Here is a 19,959-nt window from a genome sequence, read left to right as displayed (position 1 = left end):
TTTTTGCCGATTGAAACAGCAGAAGTTGGTTTTGTATACACATTTATCTGTACATTGCACTTGCATTATATGTGTGTGTGTGGGTGTGTGTGCTTGCTCCCAAGAGGGCAAAGCTCTGAAATGGCCTTATGTTTCTTATGACCCCCCCACTGTGTACCAAGAGACTTTGGTCCTCCCATGAGTAAGGAACAAAAGACAGGAAAAGATGACGATAGTGGTAGAAAAAAGGGAGCAGGGGGTGTAGGTTTAGTCTGTTTCTAAATCATGAAACCTGGTTGCATTCATGGCTTATCATGCCTCGATTACCAGTGGCAAAACTGATATATGTAAATGGGTCAGGATGGAGAATTGGTTTTATAAAGTTGCTGGATTTAGCAAATCTCAGTAGGAAGTGTTCAAAATGGCAATTACAGGATCTAAATATCTATAAATAGATTATACTGGATAATGGGGACTGTGTGTGTGTGTGTGTGTGTGTGTGTGTGTGTGTGTGTGTGTGTGTGTGTGTGTGTGTGTGTGTGTGTGTGTGTGTGCATACGCCATGTATTTGTTACCCCAAGGCTGTTACAAGTAATGAGATGTGTACATGAGACCTGTTCAGTTGCTGAAAACATTAAACTCACCATGAATTGCTGGAGAAATAATGTATCCTTTGTAACGCAATCATGCCTGTGAGCAGATGCGCACACACACACAAACGCATGTATACGCACATACCCGGTGCAATAAATGACGTTGAGCTAAAAGCAAGAGAAGGGAAACTGGTCATTATGGTTTTTTCAGTCTGTATGTGAGATTTCACTTCAGTATAAGGGGGGAGTTTGCCAGATAAACTGGCTCAGGACTGAACTGAAGAGCCCATTAGACCATTGATGCAAACTCTTCACACATAAATGATGGCAAACCAAATTCAGTAAAATATTTTCTAGGATAGGAACAGTGAAAAGTAATAACTCTGCATCTTGTTCCCCTGCTTTTGTAGCTATCTCTTGCCTCTGCCTTTGTTTTTTCTTCATAAAGACCTATAATTCTGTCTCCTTTTGTGGTTTTGTCACTTTAGTTCTCTGCTTTTTTCAGCGAGATTGTAATGTTCTCAAAACCTTTTCCCCAGCATTTCCGGGAACACCTCGACAAGCTGTTTGCTCAAGGCATCGGGATGTTGGATATAGCTCTGACTGAGGCTTTCAATCTCCTCAGTGACGTAAGTAACGCACTCATGCACGATCGCGGTCATACACGCACACAGACGCGCTCTTCAAACACGCATACACATCAGTTTTATGCATAAAATTAATTAGGGTTGTAATTAATAGCTAAATCAATTGATTCATGCAAAATCCAAGTAAACAAGGCACTCGATGACTCAGGTTACTGATCTGACATTTCCTAATTATGGACATGTAATTAATCAAACAGTCATCCGGACAAAGACAAAGACACACAATCTAAATATCCGTATTTCAACAGCATGTATCTTTTAAAGTGTACCCTGACATGCTGCATAGTGATGCCTCGCTGTAATTTTATCTCACAGTAGCCCTTCTACCTTGCGTTCATGCATGCGTATTGAAGGCATGCTATTATAATTCCATTAACTCACTGTTACAACACAGTTAGCGTCCATGGAGAGTCTTGTGATGATACATTATAAGCTCTAATGGGAAGGAAGTGGAAGAACTGTGTGTTAATGAATGAACTGGTTACATTTACATTTGACTGGATGAGAGCTTTTTGTTCTTTGATCATCACGTAGTAACCCTCTGTTTTTCTCCTTCTTTGTCTTTCTCTGTCTGTCTGTCTCCCGATGTCTAGTTCAACGAGACTGGGAGGGGCAGTGAGTGTAGCCAGGCTATTATGTTGGTGACAGATGGGGCAGTGGATACATACGATGCCATCTTTGCCAAGTATAACTGGCCAGAGAGGAAGGTAGTGTATCAGAACACACAAGCACACACATCATATTATTCTGCAAATATGTTCCAAGACAGTCGGGGCAACTCATCTCAGTTTCCCATTATACTTTGGTCACAACGTCATGAGCATGTAACCATGTATACCAGTGTTTGATGAGAAGTGGAGAGAGGTGGGCTAATCCCTCATGTGGCTATGAATGACTTCTTAAACGCACTGTTGAGAAGAGCACAAGTCTTTCTGACCCAACGTTAAAAGGAATCTAATGTGCTTTCAAGTGCACTGTACTGCCAGACATATTTGCTCGTCTGCCTTCACATCCATATGAACTTGACTGACATCCCATTCTTAATCCACACGGTTAAATATGATATATTATCCCATAACAGCTTCAGCTACAACAGCTTCAACTATTCTAGGAAGGTTTTCCGCAAGATTTCCTCGAGAATTTTTGAGGTTTGCACTCAATTCATCCTAAAGATGTCAGGACTCTTCTGCAGGCCAAGTTCTCATACACCAAACTCACAAATTGTTCCCACAAAGTTAGGAGCATGAAATTGTTCAAAATGTTTTGGTATGCTGAAGCACTAAGATTTACTCTGAGAGGCTGAACTCCGCATCATAATCCCGCCTCTGCCAAACGTTACACTTGGCTCAATGAGGTCAGACAAGGACCGTCTCTCTGTAAGTGTGATTCGTCACTCCGCACAACATCTAATTTGACGTTTGGAGGTCTGTAGTGATCGACTCTTTAGAAAGTGTCCGACCTCTGCACACTATGCACGCCAGCAGTTCACATGGTCCAACACTTCATGGCTGAGTTGCTGTTGTTCCCTATCGTTTCCACTTTGTTATAATACCACTAACAGCTGATTGTGTAATATTTAGTGTAGAGGACATTTCACAACAGGTGACATCCTATCACGGTACCACCCTGGAATTCACTGAACTCCTGAGAGCGACTTTCACAAATATTTGTAGAAGCAGTCTGGATGCCTGCTTGATCTTATTTATCTGCAGCAATGGAAGTGACTGGAACCCCTGAATTCAGTCATTTAGATGGGTGAGTGAATTGGCAATGTAGTGTACATAAATCAACAGAAAGAATGAGAAGAGCACTGTTCTACAGGGTTGGGGCAATGACTTCTAGTTATGCCAAATTATTTTGGAGATTATGTATGGGGATTTCAGGAGCAGGAATCCTCCGAACCCGCTCCTTCCGGTTGTCATCTACAGAGGTTCCCCCAGTTCTGCAAGCTGTTCATTCTCGTTTACGTGCCCACCCTCCCTCCTTGTTCTCAGTTTTCTAACTTCTTCATTTCTATGTAGCACACGGGGATCTGCCAGGCCTGGGCGCCGTCGCCAGTCCCCTTCGAGGCCTTTCCCACACCGCAGCTCAATTCATGTCAAAGCATTTACCTACTAAAGCACTGTCAAACCTAAAATGAGGACGTGGGCCCAGCTAGTAAATAACTAAATTAGAAATACAGTTGCTTGAGAAATGTTCAGTGTCTTGGTAAATCTGTCTAAAAAGACCACTAAGATCACAGTTTTTCTGTGTGGTTTTCTGTTTGTGCAGTAAATCTTTTTGACAAGCAGAGGGCATTGAGTGGATCCAGTGTGGGATCTTTTTGAAGTAACGGCCCCGTTGAAAAAGACAACACACTTTTGCTGCTGTCCTGCAGTGTTGCTGTGGTGCTTTCTGATCTGTCACGAAATGCAACCGAAGGGCAGAAAAGATGGAGGAGGAGACAAAAAAGGGTTATTCTAAGGTCTTTTCTCTCTAAAGGAAAACGTTTGAAGTATCGAATGCAATAGTACATATTCACTGTTATCACACACTGTATACAGTACACATACTGTAAAAGTGAATATGACTTCAAAGGACACAAACAGTTCCTTTACCTCAGGTAAATCCTAAATGCTTTGAGGTTGAGAGGAGAGGCCTTTGACATTAGGCAGTTAAGACATATTTTTAGTCATTTTTAACACTGACTCTGAGTAGATGTTTCTGTGTATCATTATGGATGCCTTTTAGTTACTATTAGTGCCACACTTGCACATTGTGTTTCTGCATGTCTGGTACAGTCTGTATTAAAACTGCCGAAAGCTCTCCCCCCCCGACAGCTCAAGGCTGAACATCAGTGAGCAGAGGGGACAAGGCTGCTAGATAGTTCCATTTAGAAGAAGCCCCACTGATAATAGAAGTCTTCAGTCTCTGTCACTCTCCTCAGTCTGTCCCCCCCCACCCCCAATCTCCCACCTCCACCCACCACTGCTGTTTTTTTAATGGATTCCTTCCAACCCATCTTAGAGCTTCACCACTGTTGAGAATCGCACCAACTATACAAACAGGCTTTGGCAAGTGTGAATGCTAAAAACATGATAAATGTCTGTATTCAGACAGCATGTGTTACACAAAAAGATCATAAAGGGTTGATTACCATAAGAAAAAAACAGCCGTGATAAAAAGTCTAAAACATTTCTTCCTGTTACAGCAGCGATTATTTTCAAAGTGATTTTCTCTTAATGTTCAAACGTTAGATTATTTTTCCTTCACATTTTTGAAGCAAAACTTACTAAAGACTTACTAAAACCAGCATCACACAAATATTCACATAACCACACCTGTAGGATGAGCGTAACCATACAAAACACCGACATGCTCTTTACATACCCTCTCATACACATGCTTATCCACTCTCCTAGCAAATCAAATCTTTTAAACACAATGCAGCACTTCCTGTGACCATACAGGACTGTGAGATGGAAATCTCAGCGTTGTTTGAAGTGCCTTTCAAAAAATGAGGGAAAAAGCCGACGGCATTGATTAGAACAATCACGAGTCCCTTGACTTAAAACACTGACAATTTTCTGTCTGTAGTGTTGCCAAACTCTATCTATTACCTGAGCCTGTAGCCTGCTGAGTTGTAAAATCCCCAGACAGCTAATTTGTGATCAAATTGTTTGGCAGGTGAACGGCCCTCGGGGACAGAAACCTGGGATGTGCCATCAGTGTATTATGTAAACTGAATACGGTGTTCCAAGCTGGAACAGATTAATGCCAGTTAAAGTTGAACACTGTGTACATGCGCTTAAAAAAAGAGTCGACTGCCCGACTGCACAAATTCCATTAATTTGTATTTGCTGATATTGCTCTAGGCTGATAGCACTATATTGCATCCAATGACGTATTGTAATCATTTCAAGATTCGTTTTTTTGTTGTTTTTGTTTTTAATTAGTGCGTCACAGTCTTGTATCCTTTGCTCTTATTTCCTTTTCAATATACTGAAAGGTCAGGCGCAGTGAATCAGATGATTTGTTATTAGGAGACTTCCACTGGATGCAAAGGGCTGCACTGAATGTGGGAGCTTGTAGTGTGGCCGTAGACATAGCTGTAGAAACTCCTCGAGAGGTGGAAACAAGGCATCCCTGCCTATTGAAAGATGCTGCGCAGAGAGCCACATGTATAAATGATATACACACTGATATGCTGTCCTACACACAACAATGACCGTGCTAGCTTTTGAGTTGTCTTTGTGCACTGCCTATACCCTATCTGTCACCACCGTTTGGCAGTGCATCACAAGGCAACATCACCCTGCATTTGCCAACATTGTGCCTCGTTTTCCTAGGCGGTTGAGCATAACTGCCTGGAGAGTGGAGATTACTCAGCACTACAGCCTAGAAAGGACAATCCTTAGGCTCTCTCGTGACCTAGACTGGTGATACCATGAGCACTCATGTGTCAGTCTCAGTGTGTCTCAGCCTCACAATTTGAATTGTGAGACGCACTCATTGCAAGTTGAAAACTAATACTAGACCGGAAAAACGAATTCCTTGGAGAAGCCTGTGAATCAATATGTAAGACTTGCTGATGAAGCTTGTTAGATCCTGTATCTGAATTAAAATAGAAGAGCAGTGCCCACACAGACTGCAAACAGAAAAGCTTCTTTGACCAAATATCTTCTGCTCAGACACATGTAGGCTTACTGAATAGTGGCCGTATACAAACCATTTCTGTTTGCATGTCTGTCTTTGTTGCAAATTTGGATTCAGGTTAAATCATCGAGTTGATCTATATGTAAAATTGGCCCGTTTTTTTCAAAGTAGCACTTTGGCAGGTCTTAGACTTTGTTAAGTACTGAACAGAAACATCAAACCCCTTTGCTTGCTTTACTTACTCTTTCAAAAAATGTGTGAATGTTCTGGAGGACAGAATCAGTCATTAAGTTAAATGCTAAATATGTAAAATATTCATACATGTACTAACTGAAATTACATCCATATCACTGTCTATGCACACTGTATGTGTGTGCATGAATTTGCAGTATTTATATCCTGATGTGTCTGTTCTTTCGTGCATGTGCATTTTTTTCCTTGCATGTAAACTTTGTGCACTCAACTATCTTAAAGATTGCATGTCGTGGCTCAAGTTCTACAGTTTCTTCTTCTACCTCAGTTTTACCGTACTCAGCTGTAAACCTCGTCCATATTTAATAACCAGTCTGTTGCGGTTTGGCTTTCAGTGAAGTGAAACACATAATCACACAAAGAAAAGCTTACATGACACGTCTTTATCAAAGTCTTACATGGCGTTGTTCTGATTACAACAGCTGTGTTGTGTTTTCCTAACACTTTGGTAGTGTCAGTCAAATGGCTGAAGTTTGATGAATAGAGGATTATTGTGGTCTAGATAATGAGCGGTGAATGAAACAACTATGCTTATTCAGTGAAACATATTACCGTTATCAACAGACTGACATTATCTGGAAAAAAAACTATTTAGAACTGTCCATGGTCAAGGTGGTAAATTTACGTATTAATTTTAAAGACTTTTTTAGTTAAAAACAATGTAATAGAGAATGCAGTGCATACATATTCCAGGAAAAGTCAATTGCATCTATACATAAATGATATTTTTGCATAAATTTTTGCAATTTTCAGACTTTCTGAGTTCCAAAATTGTATCAAATACATGTTTAAAACTCTGAGAGGTCTACGCACTCATGTGCATTCATATGCAGTACACACAGTACATGTACACACACAAACAGAAACATGCTGTTGGGGTTAAGGGACTCAGTGGAAAATGCATATGCAATAGGCACAGCAGCTGCGCCCCCAGAGGCTTGCATCTGGTCCAATCTGGCAACAAATCTCTTTACACTCTCATACATGCACCTGCCAAATTCACCTGCTGCTGGAGCCAATGAGCCAGGGAAAAAATGGGTTTGGCACATAAGAGTAAAGAAGATTCTCCGTACTGAAGCACATAAAGCACATAAAGCTTTTTCAAATTAAAATTTGCGTTTTATCTTTTGTAATCACTGTAATTGCAGATTTTCAAAACACTCGCCTGCATTTGCTCATCCTTGATTTTTCGGTTCTTGAATAAAAAAATTAGCTGGAACTGAACATTTAAATTTAAAGGTAACACAATAAACTTTCAGGAAGCAATCATCAACTAGGAGACTTGGTAATCACTAAATGAGAAAGAATGAGTCTTTTGCCAGACGTTGACAGTGTTATCTTCTGAATGGTACCATGGCGGCCCCTATCAAATATGATTAAAATGAATGATGGGAGCTATCTGCTTTTCTTTCCCCAGGTCCGTATATTTCCTTACCTGATTGGTCGAGAATCAGCCTTCGCAGAAAATCTAAAATGGATGGCGTGTGCTAACAAAGGTGGGCTCTTCAAAGACGCTACTTTCTCTCTCCCTGTAATCTGTTTTGGTGGGGTAAAGTTGCAGCGTGTCACTGTCAGCTGGAGGAAAAGTATTACATTATGCAGCTTAGGATTTGTTTGGAGTTTTTGGCACATGTGTCTGTGTGCATACATACACTAGCATAGATGAGTTTGTCGGCGCTCATCAGCATAAGCAGGTGTATGCGACAGGAGGCAACGGGTTCCAGTTGCACAGGCCAGATGTGTCATATTACTTCTTCTTTGAGCTTAAAGTCCAAATGAATCATAGTGATGCGCCACTTTCGAGCAGCTTTCTGTGTGGTCATGGTTGTCTTAATGCGTAGAGCACTTTCCTCCAGGATCTATATTTAGCTGGGAGGTGGCTGACAGAGACAGTCTGGCTCCATTTCCTCAGGCTCCAGCAGATAAGACAGGCAAGTCACAGGTCACACAAAGGGTGTGTGTGTGTGTGTGTGTGTGTGTGTGTGTGTGTGTGTGTGTGTGTGTGTGTGTGTGTGTGTGTGATACAAGAACATCCACAGTGTTGCTTGGACGTGATATCAGAGAACCCATCCAGTGTCTTTGAGGATATTAGACGTCTGTGAGTATTCTTGTTTGGCTGTGCGCTTGTATGCGCTCGTGTGCGCATGCACCAGGGAATGCACATGTTGCCCTAAGGCTGTTGCAAGCAATGTGATGTACACATGAGACCTGTTTGGTTGCTGAAAACATTGTGTTTGTTTAGACTTGTGTATGTGTGTAATGCTATAGTACAGATGTTAATGTGTGTGACTGATGATGATTCAGGGGGATGACTGTGACTTTCTCTCCATCCCGGAAATGATGCAGAACAGTCTTCTGTCAAAAACTCTGCGTGGCCCAGAATATTAGCAGGACTGGAAATGCTATGAGTGTCACAGTGCAAGTAAAGCTACTTTTGGCTGCTTCCTTATTCACGAGGAGTCGCCAGAGCGGGTGGCGCCGCATGTTTGATTTGGCAGATTTTTATGCTGGATGGCTCTGATGTAACCCCAGAGGAATTTGTTTGGGATAGAAGTGGTGCAAGTATCAGTAAAATAATGTTACATGTTTTCACTAACTCTCAGCATTTACCGTATATTTACTATCCATCCATTCGCTTCCGCTTATCCTTTTCAGGGTCGCTGGAGCCTATCCCAGCTAGGGCAAGAGGTACACCCTGGACAGGGCGCCAGTCTGTCGCAGGGCCAACACACAGGGACAGACAACCAGTCGCACTCACATTTACACCTATGGTCAATTTAGATTGTTCGATTAACCTATCTCCACAAGCTGCATGTCTTTGGACTGTGGGAGGAAGCCGGAGTACCCGGGGAGAACCCACGTGAACACGGGGAGAACATGCAAACTCCACTCAGAAAGACCCCGGCCTGATGGTGGAATTGAACTCAGGACCTTCTTGCTGTGAGGCGACAGTGCTAACCACCAGTTTGTTGCTTTGGACGGTCGATGTTATTTATTAAACTCGTCCCCTTTCGCTACCTCTACTCTTTGCATCTTCACATTTCCTTCGACCTCATTCACACATGTATTCTGTCTTTTTCCTACTGACTCTCCTTTCGTACCTGCATACCTCCGCCTCCTCTCTGGGGTTACTTCTATCTGCTCCATATTCTCACTACAAATCGCCGTGCTGTCTACAAGTAACTTTAGTGTCGTTTCAGATGTTCTTAGCAATTATTTGCCAAAATGTGTATCAAAGCTAATCAACACCCCTTTATAAATTGTTTATTACACGTGCAATTTAACATCTTAATTGTATTCAGATTTAAACGCTGCATCAGTACTTGCCTTGTTGCAACCAGTGCAGGAGTAGTTTTCCTCTAGTGTCTTTTGAGTATTCTTAAATGTGGTATATTTCTGCAGGTAATCAGTACTTTTTTAAAGGCCATTTTAACAGGAAGCAAGGCAACATTTCTAAGTATTCTTTAAGTCATCTAGATTATTTTACCGGCTGGGTTGATGCGCCACATCTATCACAGATCTGTGTATTGTGTCTAGACTTCAGGTCCTTTCTCCCTGTGGAGTCAAAGTTGTTGCCGGGAAAGATGAGCCCAACATCTATTTCCTCCGACGAGCTCTCTCCTAATAAGCAAAAAACTTAGTTTTGTTGTAAAATACTTTTACAACTGTGCACCAAGAAAGCGCTTCCTTACACGATGATACATTTTTCACTTCCACCTCATCCATTATCAGGACACCTTACGGGATCTTATTTGCTACATATGACCCAGACCAAGGTCATGTAAAAATATATTGATGCCCTCAACCTGTCCACACCTTGCTGAGGCTGTATTGTTTGTACAACATGGGTACCATCCACTGAAAGTTGGGAGCCTTCATTTTTCTTCCCCTGGCACCTGGCCCTGATGGCTCAGCTCGAAGGACGCCCTCAGCCTTCGAGAGGGAGCAGTAATTCTCGACTCACTACTGTGATGAACGATGCAGTTAGACTAGACAGTGTCTTTGTGTGTGACATGCGTCTGTATGTGTGTGTTCTCATTGCACCGTCTGGTGGAATAATGGCTCCAAATGCCTCTGAGGATAAAAAAGACCTGCAAAGGTTCACTTCCAGGTCAAGTTCTGTTAATATACTGATTACAGCAGTTATGTGATATCAGCACTTTTTTTCAACAATAGATTTTATTTTTAGTTAATTATTCTATTTTGGGCTTTACTATAGATATAGTTTTAAGATTAGCTTATAATCAGTGGTGCATATTATCAGATATTTGGGCTGGGTTGATGCGCCACGTCTATCACAGATCTGTGTATTGTGTCTAGACTTCAGGTCCTTTCTCCCTGTGGAGTAAAAGTTGTTGCCGGGAAAGATGACCCCAACATCTGTTTCCTCCGACTATGATTTTCTACTTGAATGCCCAACGGTGATGGAGGCAGTTTGCTGTTTTTACAGCTGGGTGAAAATGTGGTGGGCTTTTTCTTTTCCCTTATTCATGGCGCCTCTGTCTCTGTCTGACTGCAATGCTGACTCTCTTCCTCTCGCTTTTTCTGAACCTCCTCCTGAGATAACAGTACATTTCCTCCTTCACATACACATTAGTATCATAACGATGGCATTGCCATTATGGGAGATGGAATCGCTTGTAGTTTAGCTGAGATATTTTTGGTCTTACATTTAGATACACATGCATATACATATACATTAAAACCCATGATGGTTGGGTCTTGCTTGAATAGTTTGCGGAGGATACTTTAAAAGTTAGTCATGCATTTAACCAAGTTTCCATCATGCAAACAGCAGGTCAGCAGCACTGCATCCCAGATGTAGTTAGTCTGCATTGTTATTAAAATAGTAGCAATGGCTTGGAATATGTTGCTGGCTCCATAAAGCTAAAATGTTTTTTCAGGCATCTGATCTGCCCTCAAACAAGCTTAGAAACACAGAGCATGTGTTTTTGGGCAGTAGTGAGTTGGACTTCTGAGCCTGTGCTGCCTCATTGTTGGCAGGATCTAACTTAAATAATTAATCTACTTTAATTAAGAATGAACAATTCTTCATTTCTGTTTATCTTTCTCCTCCACTTTTTGCTCAACAGGGTATTTCACTCAGATTTCCACACTGGCAGATGTGCAAGAGAACGTGATGGAGTATCTCCATGTTCTCAGTCGTCCTAAGGTGATCGACCGGGAGCACGACACAGTTTGGACTGAGGCCTACATCGATAGCACTGTGAGTTGAATATGCCTTCGCTTGCTACATAACTCCAGTTCACGTGGTCCTTGATAGCCTCACATATCCACTGGGCTGTTGTAGGCTTAGAAAACTCCATAATGGGCTGAATTGTTGTATACATAAACCACAGGACCTTTTGTATAAGTTCATATTGTGAAAACATGTATTTTGAAGGGGAATGAATTAAACAACCCAAATGAAAGTGATCGAGGGTGAAAGACGAGCAGAGGGCTGACAATGTTTTCTGCATTTGTACCTTTGACTGTGAATGAGTTAAATGAGTCTGTGTGTAGCAGATGGACCCATTAAGTAAACGAGCCTCCTGTGTGTGCTTGGGAGCTTTGTAGGGTTGCAGCATTTTCAACTCCAGACAGTCTTAGGAGAATCTTTTTTGGGGCATTGCCCATAGTTGACTTTTCCCGCATGAAAAAGTCTCACTTCAGATTTATTGATAGTGGAAATACTGTGCTTGGTTTAGAAGAGGGTGCCATCATACCAGAGCATGATGGGTCACAGTCATTTGCCTTTAACTCACCAGGGCATTTATGTGGGCTCTTCTCACATGGATGCAACGTTGCACAATTGTACTGGGGAGCTGCTATAATAAAGTAAATGTAATGTCTGATCTGAACGCATGGGGCATTTATTGTTCCCACATGTGCCATCATTAGGTAATGTCTAGAATAGTTCAGGACTTTGCTGTGAAAACTATGATTTCCAATCTCTAAATCTCCTATCACCATACTGGCCGACATACTGAGCATAAGCAGGTAGTGAATATTGTGAATTACAGTCAAAATAATAATATTTTCTGAAATCGTGCATTCGTCTCCTGTACATCCTCTATAGTTGAGTGGCAAAACATCCCGAAAAACCCCTGAATGATAATAACAGAGTTAAAAGGACGAATCCTCTGTGATCCAAAGTCAGCACACAACATGCTGCATCATTCACCACACTGGTCCTTCTTGGCTTACTGTGTTAGACACGCAGAGAAAATAGCAGGAGTTAACAGTTTCTGTATAGATTAAGAGTGTGAGAGCTTTGGCCATGTAAAGGCAAAGGTAAGTGCCCTCCACTAGAAATACCCACCACGCAATCAAAAAACCACATAAAAATAGACTCTTTTCTCTCAGCTATCCTTTGAATATCCCTTATGTTTTACCCTTTCCTGTCTTTCTGTGCTCATTTGTTTCTCTTTGTCCTCATTTTCCCTCCCATTTATCACAGAAGTGCATACACTCAGCGCTGACCTAACACGTATAAGGAAATGCTTACGTTTTCTTGCAGTAGGAGTTACGGCACTTGAGTGTTGATTCCTCTCTGCTGCGGCCCTTTTGACTATAAAGTTTGCCTCTCTTGAGACAGTCGCTGTTTTTAAGTTGTGTTCAATGTCAGTGGATTGTATGTGCCCACTGGCACTCCATTCAGTGAAAACTGCACCGAAAGGCTTTCTGACACTTATCCACAAATGTATTGACCCTGTCTCTCCTCCTCATCGTCATCCTCCTTCTCACCTCCTCTTCCTTCTCAATCTGTTCTCTTTAGCTCCCCCAAGCACAAAAGGTAAATGTGGTTTGAGGTCATTGGTGCATTGTGCTGTGGTGAGGCCTGCTGTGTGTCATGTGCATTTCTTGTGCATGTGCGTTTCGGTTTCTAATATCTGTGAAATGAACTATCATAGCGGCTCGTGGCATTTTCTTATGTGTCGTTGTCATATGTTGTTTGTCAACTTCCTGATTGAAGCCATGCCTCATGGTTGTCATGGGTGCCATTCACGCGCTCTCTTTTGCACGTCTGATTTCGCATTCGCACACGTCTGTGCACAAACTCGCTCATTCTTCACTGGTGATGCTATGTTAGCCTTGCTTTGCCAGTGTCTCTGGGCTGGCATTGTGATTATGTGTGTAAATGTGAGGCTTCATTTTGTTCTTTGGCCTGTGTGATTTTTGGTGTGAAAACAAGATTGCCTGTGTTATTTGTTTTGGTAGAATTCTCCAGAATAAGCTGTTTTGTCATCTTCTGGGTGAAAATCCAATAGTCCATAATGGTTGGCGGGATGATCTGTTCTGATGCCTTTTTATCATTTTCAGTGTTTTATTTTTCCAGCGATTTATGAATCGTATGTGGGTTGAGATAAGCAGCTCTATAATCACAACAGTGATGATGGCGAAACAAAAGAGCGCTCTGCCTCCCCATCAGTGTGAGCGAGGCACAGCAGTAGCATTACACAGCTGGCAGGCCGTATGTCTGACATAGTGCTGTTAGTGTGACAGACCCGAGCTGATTGACCTCAAAACAGCTCAGCAGAAAACTGAAATAGATATCATTTTATTAGGATTAGCGAGGAATCTGTACCAATTCTTTGCATATAATTGCCCCAGCACTGCTCTGGCCTGGGTGAACACACATACACACTACTCCAGTGACAGAAGGATGCAAACATGTGTGATAAGAAGTGAGCAAAACTCCTTGGATGGGCTCTGTGTTAGAAAATTGATGAGCATTTTGTTCCAGGACTGAAGTGTATCATCTTTCCTTCATGCTATCTTTCCCCGGTTTTCTCCCTCTCACTGTGACCCAGCAGTCCGTCTTTCTTATCTTACCTTTCTTTTGTGTTTTGTTTTGTTTTATTGTTTCACTTTGCTTCTTCGCCCCTATCTCTTTCCCTCCACCTGTGCTCTCCTTTCTGCCATCCTCCCTCTTGCTCTCCTATCCCTCGTTCCACCAGCTTCATTCATCATTCTCTGGCTCATTTGGCTTTGTTTCCCACTCTGCTGGATGAACTGACACTGGAGCTCAGGGATGATGCGAGGGAGGTGAGAGGAATGTGTCAGGGGGAGATATTTGAGGACAACGGTAGGGAGGGTTGGAAAAAGAATATAAGAGATTAAAGAATCATAAACATTGTGGGAGTGACAGGAGGAATTTGCACTGAAGTTTCAAAAAACGAGACTGATACTTGATTAAGTACGAAGACCAAAAAATGGGGAATCTGTGAGCGGCTGATTGCCTTTTGAAGATAAACTGAAATGCTGAGATGTTCAAAATGTCTTGCTGGATGAACATGAACTCCGCTATTTCAAAGCAAAGCATTAATATTGATTGAGGTAATTAAGAGCTTTCAAAGATAATCCCCAAACACCTGTGCAGTAAACACATGTGCTGGATGTGTGCCAGCTCAGCTTCCCATCGGGTCTGTTTTAGTTTGCTCAAATTAGTCTGCAGAGGTGGCGTTGGCTCCCGCACACACAAACCTGGTCTCCAAGGAAACAGGGGTCACCTCATCTACCTCCATGCAATTTGTCACAGCAACCTAGATTATAAAGTGTACTATGAAACATAAAACACAGGCCAAGGGTGTGTATGTTAGCCCTCTGATGGGTATTGGTGTGTGTGTTTATGTGTGTGTGGGTATGTGCTAGTGCGGTGTCAAGTGTATTAATGCCCACTGGTGTTCTCGTTCATTATTTGACCCACAGCAGGGAAAAGAACTTCCACAGCTCCTTTACTCTGACTCATACAGGTAAATTTGCAGAGGCAATGATGATGCAGATTTGGCCCAGATGTGTGAGTTCTGACTTAAGGATTAGGGTTAGCACCACTTCCACTTTCACAGCAAGAAGGTCCTGAGTCAGCAACACCAGGCTAGGGCAGGCCTTCGATGTGGAATCCTCGTGCTCTGCCATAGGTCTTCGATTTCACACAGCATCTAAACACATGCAGTTACTGGCCTGGTTGCTTCAAGCTGGCTGCCCGTGCTCCTAATAATTAGGATGGGTTATGCAAAGAGAAGAAATCCCCCGTGGGGCTGAATAAAGTGTACCTTTTCTGTAGCTCTGATGGTGACTTTAAATGCACTGCCTCTTCTTATTTACCTAAAAGTATGGCAACCCCTGGAAGTGCATGGGCATTTTTACCAATTTGAACAATCTGGATTTCTGCTCAAAGGGTTCACATATTACACAGAGTCTTCTATTGGGGTTCACAGGGATACAGCAGCCCACAGGACCAGTAATATACTGCACTGATTGAAACGACCTGGGCTTGGATATATCTCTTTAATTTATCCCGTTCAGTGGTAGCACGGCTGCCACGTGTTGCAGCTGCAGTATCTAGGTATGCTTCGTTCTCCCTTCTATGTCCAATATTGGACTCCAAATTACATTTAGCAGCTGTCCAAACTCGTGCCACTAATTCCTCTTTCCTCAGCGTCTGAGGGATATTGACAGATTTCCTTGTCATTACCTGTTATCTCTCATGGTAAAAAAGAAAAAAAGTCTTGGGGTGGGGAAAGCACTTTTACAATGTCGGTATAAAATTCAGTACTTTCTAAAGATGCGTGCTGATATTTAGTCAGTCCAACAAATTTAAAAGATGATATTCCTTTGATTAGTGCAGCGTAAGTAGAACATGCTTTATGCTTTTTGCCGCTCCGTGTTCCCCTGAACTATTGTAGATTTTCATCTTGGATTTATTCTTTGCTTAATGATCCAATTACTGATGCTGAATGGAAGAAGTCACTGACATTTAGACAGATTCAACATTTCTGGGAAGGCAAGGTTAGATCATATTTTTCAAGTACTAAGCCTTCCTCCAGTCTCCTAAGAAAACAGTGTCAAGCTTTCATCTGTAATGGATATCATCGTCAGATACAGACATCCGGTAGAAAGATAAATATCATAATTATCCCAGCAGTCTTTAGAGGGGGGGGGGGGGGGTACCCAGACCCAGACTAGAAGCGCTGCCTTTGGATAAGCTTATTCTGCAAGAGATCAAAGGCAGACTCTGATTGAACATATTTTAGGGCAAATAATAAACATGAATAAAACATGTCGTGGAAGTTTAGTTGGTCTCTGAAGAAGATGATCAGGTCCTCGGCTAAATTCCCATCAAATTCTATGCTCCACACGGATGTTTTGCAGCTTGAAAACACTGCTCAGTGTGACTGGGCAAGATGTTTCATATAAGATGCATGAAATGTGCTCTGTGGTTACATAAAATTTGTAACAAAAACAATGAAGTTTCATCATTACCTTCCCTCTCTTCCCTCCCTTTGGCTCTTTCTGTTTTTCTGTTTGTTTCTGCTTCACAAATCACTCAGTTGGAGGACGGTCAAGGTCCAGTTCTGATGACTACGGTGGCAATGCCAGTGTTCAGTACCAAGAACGAGACTGTAAGCTCACATACAGTGATGCAGAATTCACAACACATTCACTGCCTCGTGATTCCAAAGCTCGATGTCTCAAATGAAATTACAGCTTAACTGAAAAACTGAATTTTCCTCATGAGTTATTCCATCACGGGGAATTAGTCTTTGAGAGAATTGACACAAATGGTAAAATCATTGTTGATTTTTTTGTGTATTTGATGGATGCTAATATCACTTTGATTGCAGTTTGAAAATTGGGACAAAGCGGCGCATTACAAGTTGAATATTTTTATAAATAACATAAACGGAGGCACTGATGCGGCTGTAAAAGATTGTTATGTAAGTAACCTTTTAAACTGAGCTAACCAATTTTCGTATATTTGTGTGCTTGCAGAGAAACCGTGGAATCCTTCTGGGGGTGGTTGGGACAGATGTGCCAGTCTCTGAGCTGCTCAAGACTATCCCCAAGTATAAGGTACCACATCCAGCATCACTTAGTTCTTCCTGCACGTGATTAGGGATCTCAATAGCCATTATTCAATGTTTTACACTATCACACTGACTACCGAGGGTTCCCAATGCTTACTCAAGCAGTTTTATACACTTGTGCACATTGGCACAGTCCTGAATACCCATGCACACAGCTTTAGCTCACAAAGATGTTTTACTGCATGGCTACAACAGCCACTGTCTGTTTCCACCAGATCCTAGCAAGCTATCGCATAAATAGGAGAGACTGATTACACGATGTGCAACTTCTGTGCCCGTTACCCTCTCCTCTACACTGAACTCTGAACATGTTGCTCCACCTCTCCAGTCCCACAAGCGGTCCAAAACCCCACCTTATAATACATAAAATACTCCACATAAGTCAGTCCAGAGTACAGTAACTGAATGCAAAGCCAAGTCGCAGATACATTAGAGATGAGCTTAGTCACAGCTCCTGGTTACACTCGGTTCATTAATGCATTCTGCTCGTGTCCCCCCACCCACATCCTTGCACTGATTTCTTTTGTAGATCTGAATCTTGGATGTGTGTAAGGTGTTGACATTTGAAAGTGTGTTATTTGCTCAGACATGACATGATGAACGATGCCGTCCTTTCCCGTTGTGCGGGTCTCGGTTTTACCACAAAAACAAAGACTCTGAAAGGGGCTTGATTAACCAGATTTACAATTAGGTTCTGATTTGTTATGCATAATTTTGGTGTGTCTTTGTGTGTGCTTTTGCATATTCTACTAGCTGGGCATTCATGGCTACGCCTTTGCAATCACCAACAACGGTTACATCCTCACCCACCCGGATTTACGGCCACTCGTGAGTATTACCTCCAGGACATTTCAGAGTTTACTGAGTGTGACCCTTATTACCATAAAAATCCCTTTTAGGATGCACAGGTTGAAGTTGAAATGTGTTGTTCTGTACTGGATAGATGAATACACCCTCTCGAGTTCACATCAAGTCACTTACCAATTTTCTTTTTTTGTTGTCACACTGAGATTGTGATTGACTTTAACAGAATGGTGTGTAATTGTGTGGTACTCTGTGTGGTGTGCCTTGTGAGTATGCTGGCTGCGTGGTGGTATGTAGATGAGGAGAGCATGTTCCAGGCCTCTGCTGTTCTGTGAATAGACAGAGATACAGCTTCTGAATGGCTGTGATTAACTCTATTGTACTCACCCACTCCTCTCACAAGAGCTGGACGGAGAGAGTGTAGAAAGAGAGGGAGGCTGCGGGAACCTGCTGAATGTGAGGATAGGTGCAGGTAGGCCTGGTGTAACACTGGGGGAGAAGAGTGAGGTGCTCATATGGATGCCAGGGCAACAGATGAGATGGAGAACAGAGAACAGACAGTGAGGCAGACAGACAGATGGTTTAAAGACGTTAATGACCAGTGTTTAACAGCTAATGAGGGGTGGGAGACAGTCCTCACTGACAGATTCAAAAGTAGACACACATACAGTAGTAACACAGACGCACACATAAACACACACATACAATGCAATTAAAAAGTTCAGTACTTTGATCTGTTTCACCTTCATTTAATGGGTCAGTGGTCAAGCCAGTGAGCTACCCAGCAGTGGTGTATTCCTGGAGCGTTGCATCCTGACGCTTGATAGATTAATAAAAGTCACATATACATAAACTGTTGTTGCACGGTTGAATTCTTAAGAAGTTATCGGTGCTTTATTAGGCTGAAGCACTTGATTAAATAAAGGAATAGTGAAATTAAGACTAAACTATCCAGCTATTGGCCCAAGTGCCAGCAGGTATGATGACACCACCTTTTTATAGGTGTACGTAAAATGAAGACTATTCTAAATCAAAGTCGTTTCAAATACAGCTTGTTGGACAAAAATACAGATTTTATGGTTCTGCCTCTGTATGTCACCACAGTGACAAATCAAACAATCAAGACATGATTGAAAGGAAACTTTCAGCTTTAACAAAAAAATGCTTGACTGTTTAAACATTATGGGAATTTATACACAGACCTGCATTTTCAGAGGCTCAGAGGTAATCGGGGAACTGACTGACAAGCAGTCATGGCCATGTGAAGCCTTTGTTATTTCATAGCAAACGAAACAGACATGACATCTGAAGCTGATGCAAAGTGTTGAATTTGTATTTTATAGCTTCTTGCTGTAATTTTCACAAAGATGTGTCAATTCAAGAGAGGGAGGCTGAAGAAACAAAATCAACCTGTCAGAGAGACAGAACAGAACAAAAGGCCTGAAAGACCACAGGAGTCAGCTAAAGTGAATGATGACAGAATCATTTCCATGGTTTAGAAAGACAGCTTCACAACATCGAACAATGACAGCAACAAGCAAGAGAAGTCTTCATGAATGGAAATATGGAGGATTTAAAAAAGATCCAAACACTGGTAAGAGCCACTGAAAATGTATAAAAACAGCTGTAATTAACCTAAACAGTTAATGCATTTTTTTTTAATTCCTTGGGTTAAAGTCTGCACATCAGCCAAGTGTTGATTGTGGTTGTGTACAGAGGCAACAACTACCAACACTGTCTTTGTCCAGCACGTTGTGGAACTTTCTGGATTGTTACCCTGAAATATGAAGTTATTAATTATGAAGTTGACCGAGAAATAAAGCAAAACTCTACTAATAAAGTGGGCCATGCTGTTAAAGTCGTATTAACGTATCACGGGGCGATCGTAGCTCAAGAGTTGGGAGTTCGCCTTGTAATCGGAAGGTTGCCGGTTCGAGCCCCGGCTTGGACAGTCTCTGTCGTTGTGTCCTTGAGCAAGATACTTCACCCGTTGCCTACTGGAGGTGGTCAGAGGGCCCGGTGGCGTCAGTGTCCGGCAGCCTCGCCTCTGTCATTACAGCTACAATGTAGCTGCCATCACCAGTGTGTGAATGGGTGAATGACTGCATGTGTAAAGCGCTTTGGGGTCCTTAGGGACTAGAAAAGCGCTATACAAATACAGACCATTATTAAAAGGGA

At 42.1% G+C, this 19,959-nt stretch overlaps 1 protein-coding gene across 2 annotated transcripts in view; it reads left to right on the top strand.

The window, feature by feature from the left end:
• The window catches only part of cacna2d3a (calcium channel, voltage-dependent, alpha 2/delta subunit 3a), a 130,766-nt gene that overhangs the window by 74,646 nt on the left and 36,161 nt on the right, over window positions 1–19,959 (top strand). The window contains exons 9-16 of one of the 2 annotated variants that reach the window (XM_085444528.1): window positions 1,112–1,201; window positions 1,813–1,926; window positions 7,524–7,602; window positions 11,200–11,333; window positions 12,885–12,902; window positions 16,441–16,512; window positions 16,883–16,963; window positions 17,731–17,805. In XM_085444528.1, the coding sequence (XP_085300654.1) occupies window positions 1,112–1,201; window positions 1,813–1,926; window positions 7,524–7,602; window positions 11,200–11,333; window positions 12,885–12,902; window positions 16,441–16,512; window positions 16,883–16,963; window positions 17,731–17,805 (663 nt within the window). The remainder of the gene's footprint in view (window positions 1–1,111; window positions 1,202–1,812; window positions 1,927–7,523; window positions 7,603–11,199; window positions 11,334–12,884; window positions 12,903–16,440; window positions 16,513–16,882; window positions 16,964–17,730; window positions 17,806–19,959) is intronic. The other variant, XM_085444529.1, reaches the window with a different exon arrangement.

Source organism: Copadichromis virginalis, linkage group LG20 (genome assembly GCF_057382275.1).
Source record: "Copadichromis virginalis isolate Kocher_CV1m ecotype Utaka linkage group LG20, C_Virginalis_male_GT1.1, whole genome shotgun sequence".
In the NCBI taxonomy this organism is placed as follows: domain Eukaryota; kingdom Metazoa; phylum Chordata; class Actinopteri; order Cichliformes; family Cichlidae; genus Copadichromis; species Copadichromis virginalis.
The sequence above is the reverse complement of the archived record's forward strand: the minus strand, read 5'-3'. Positions and strand labels throughout refer to the sequence as shown.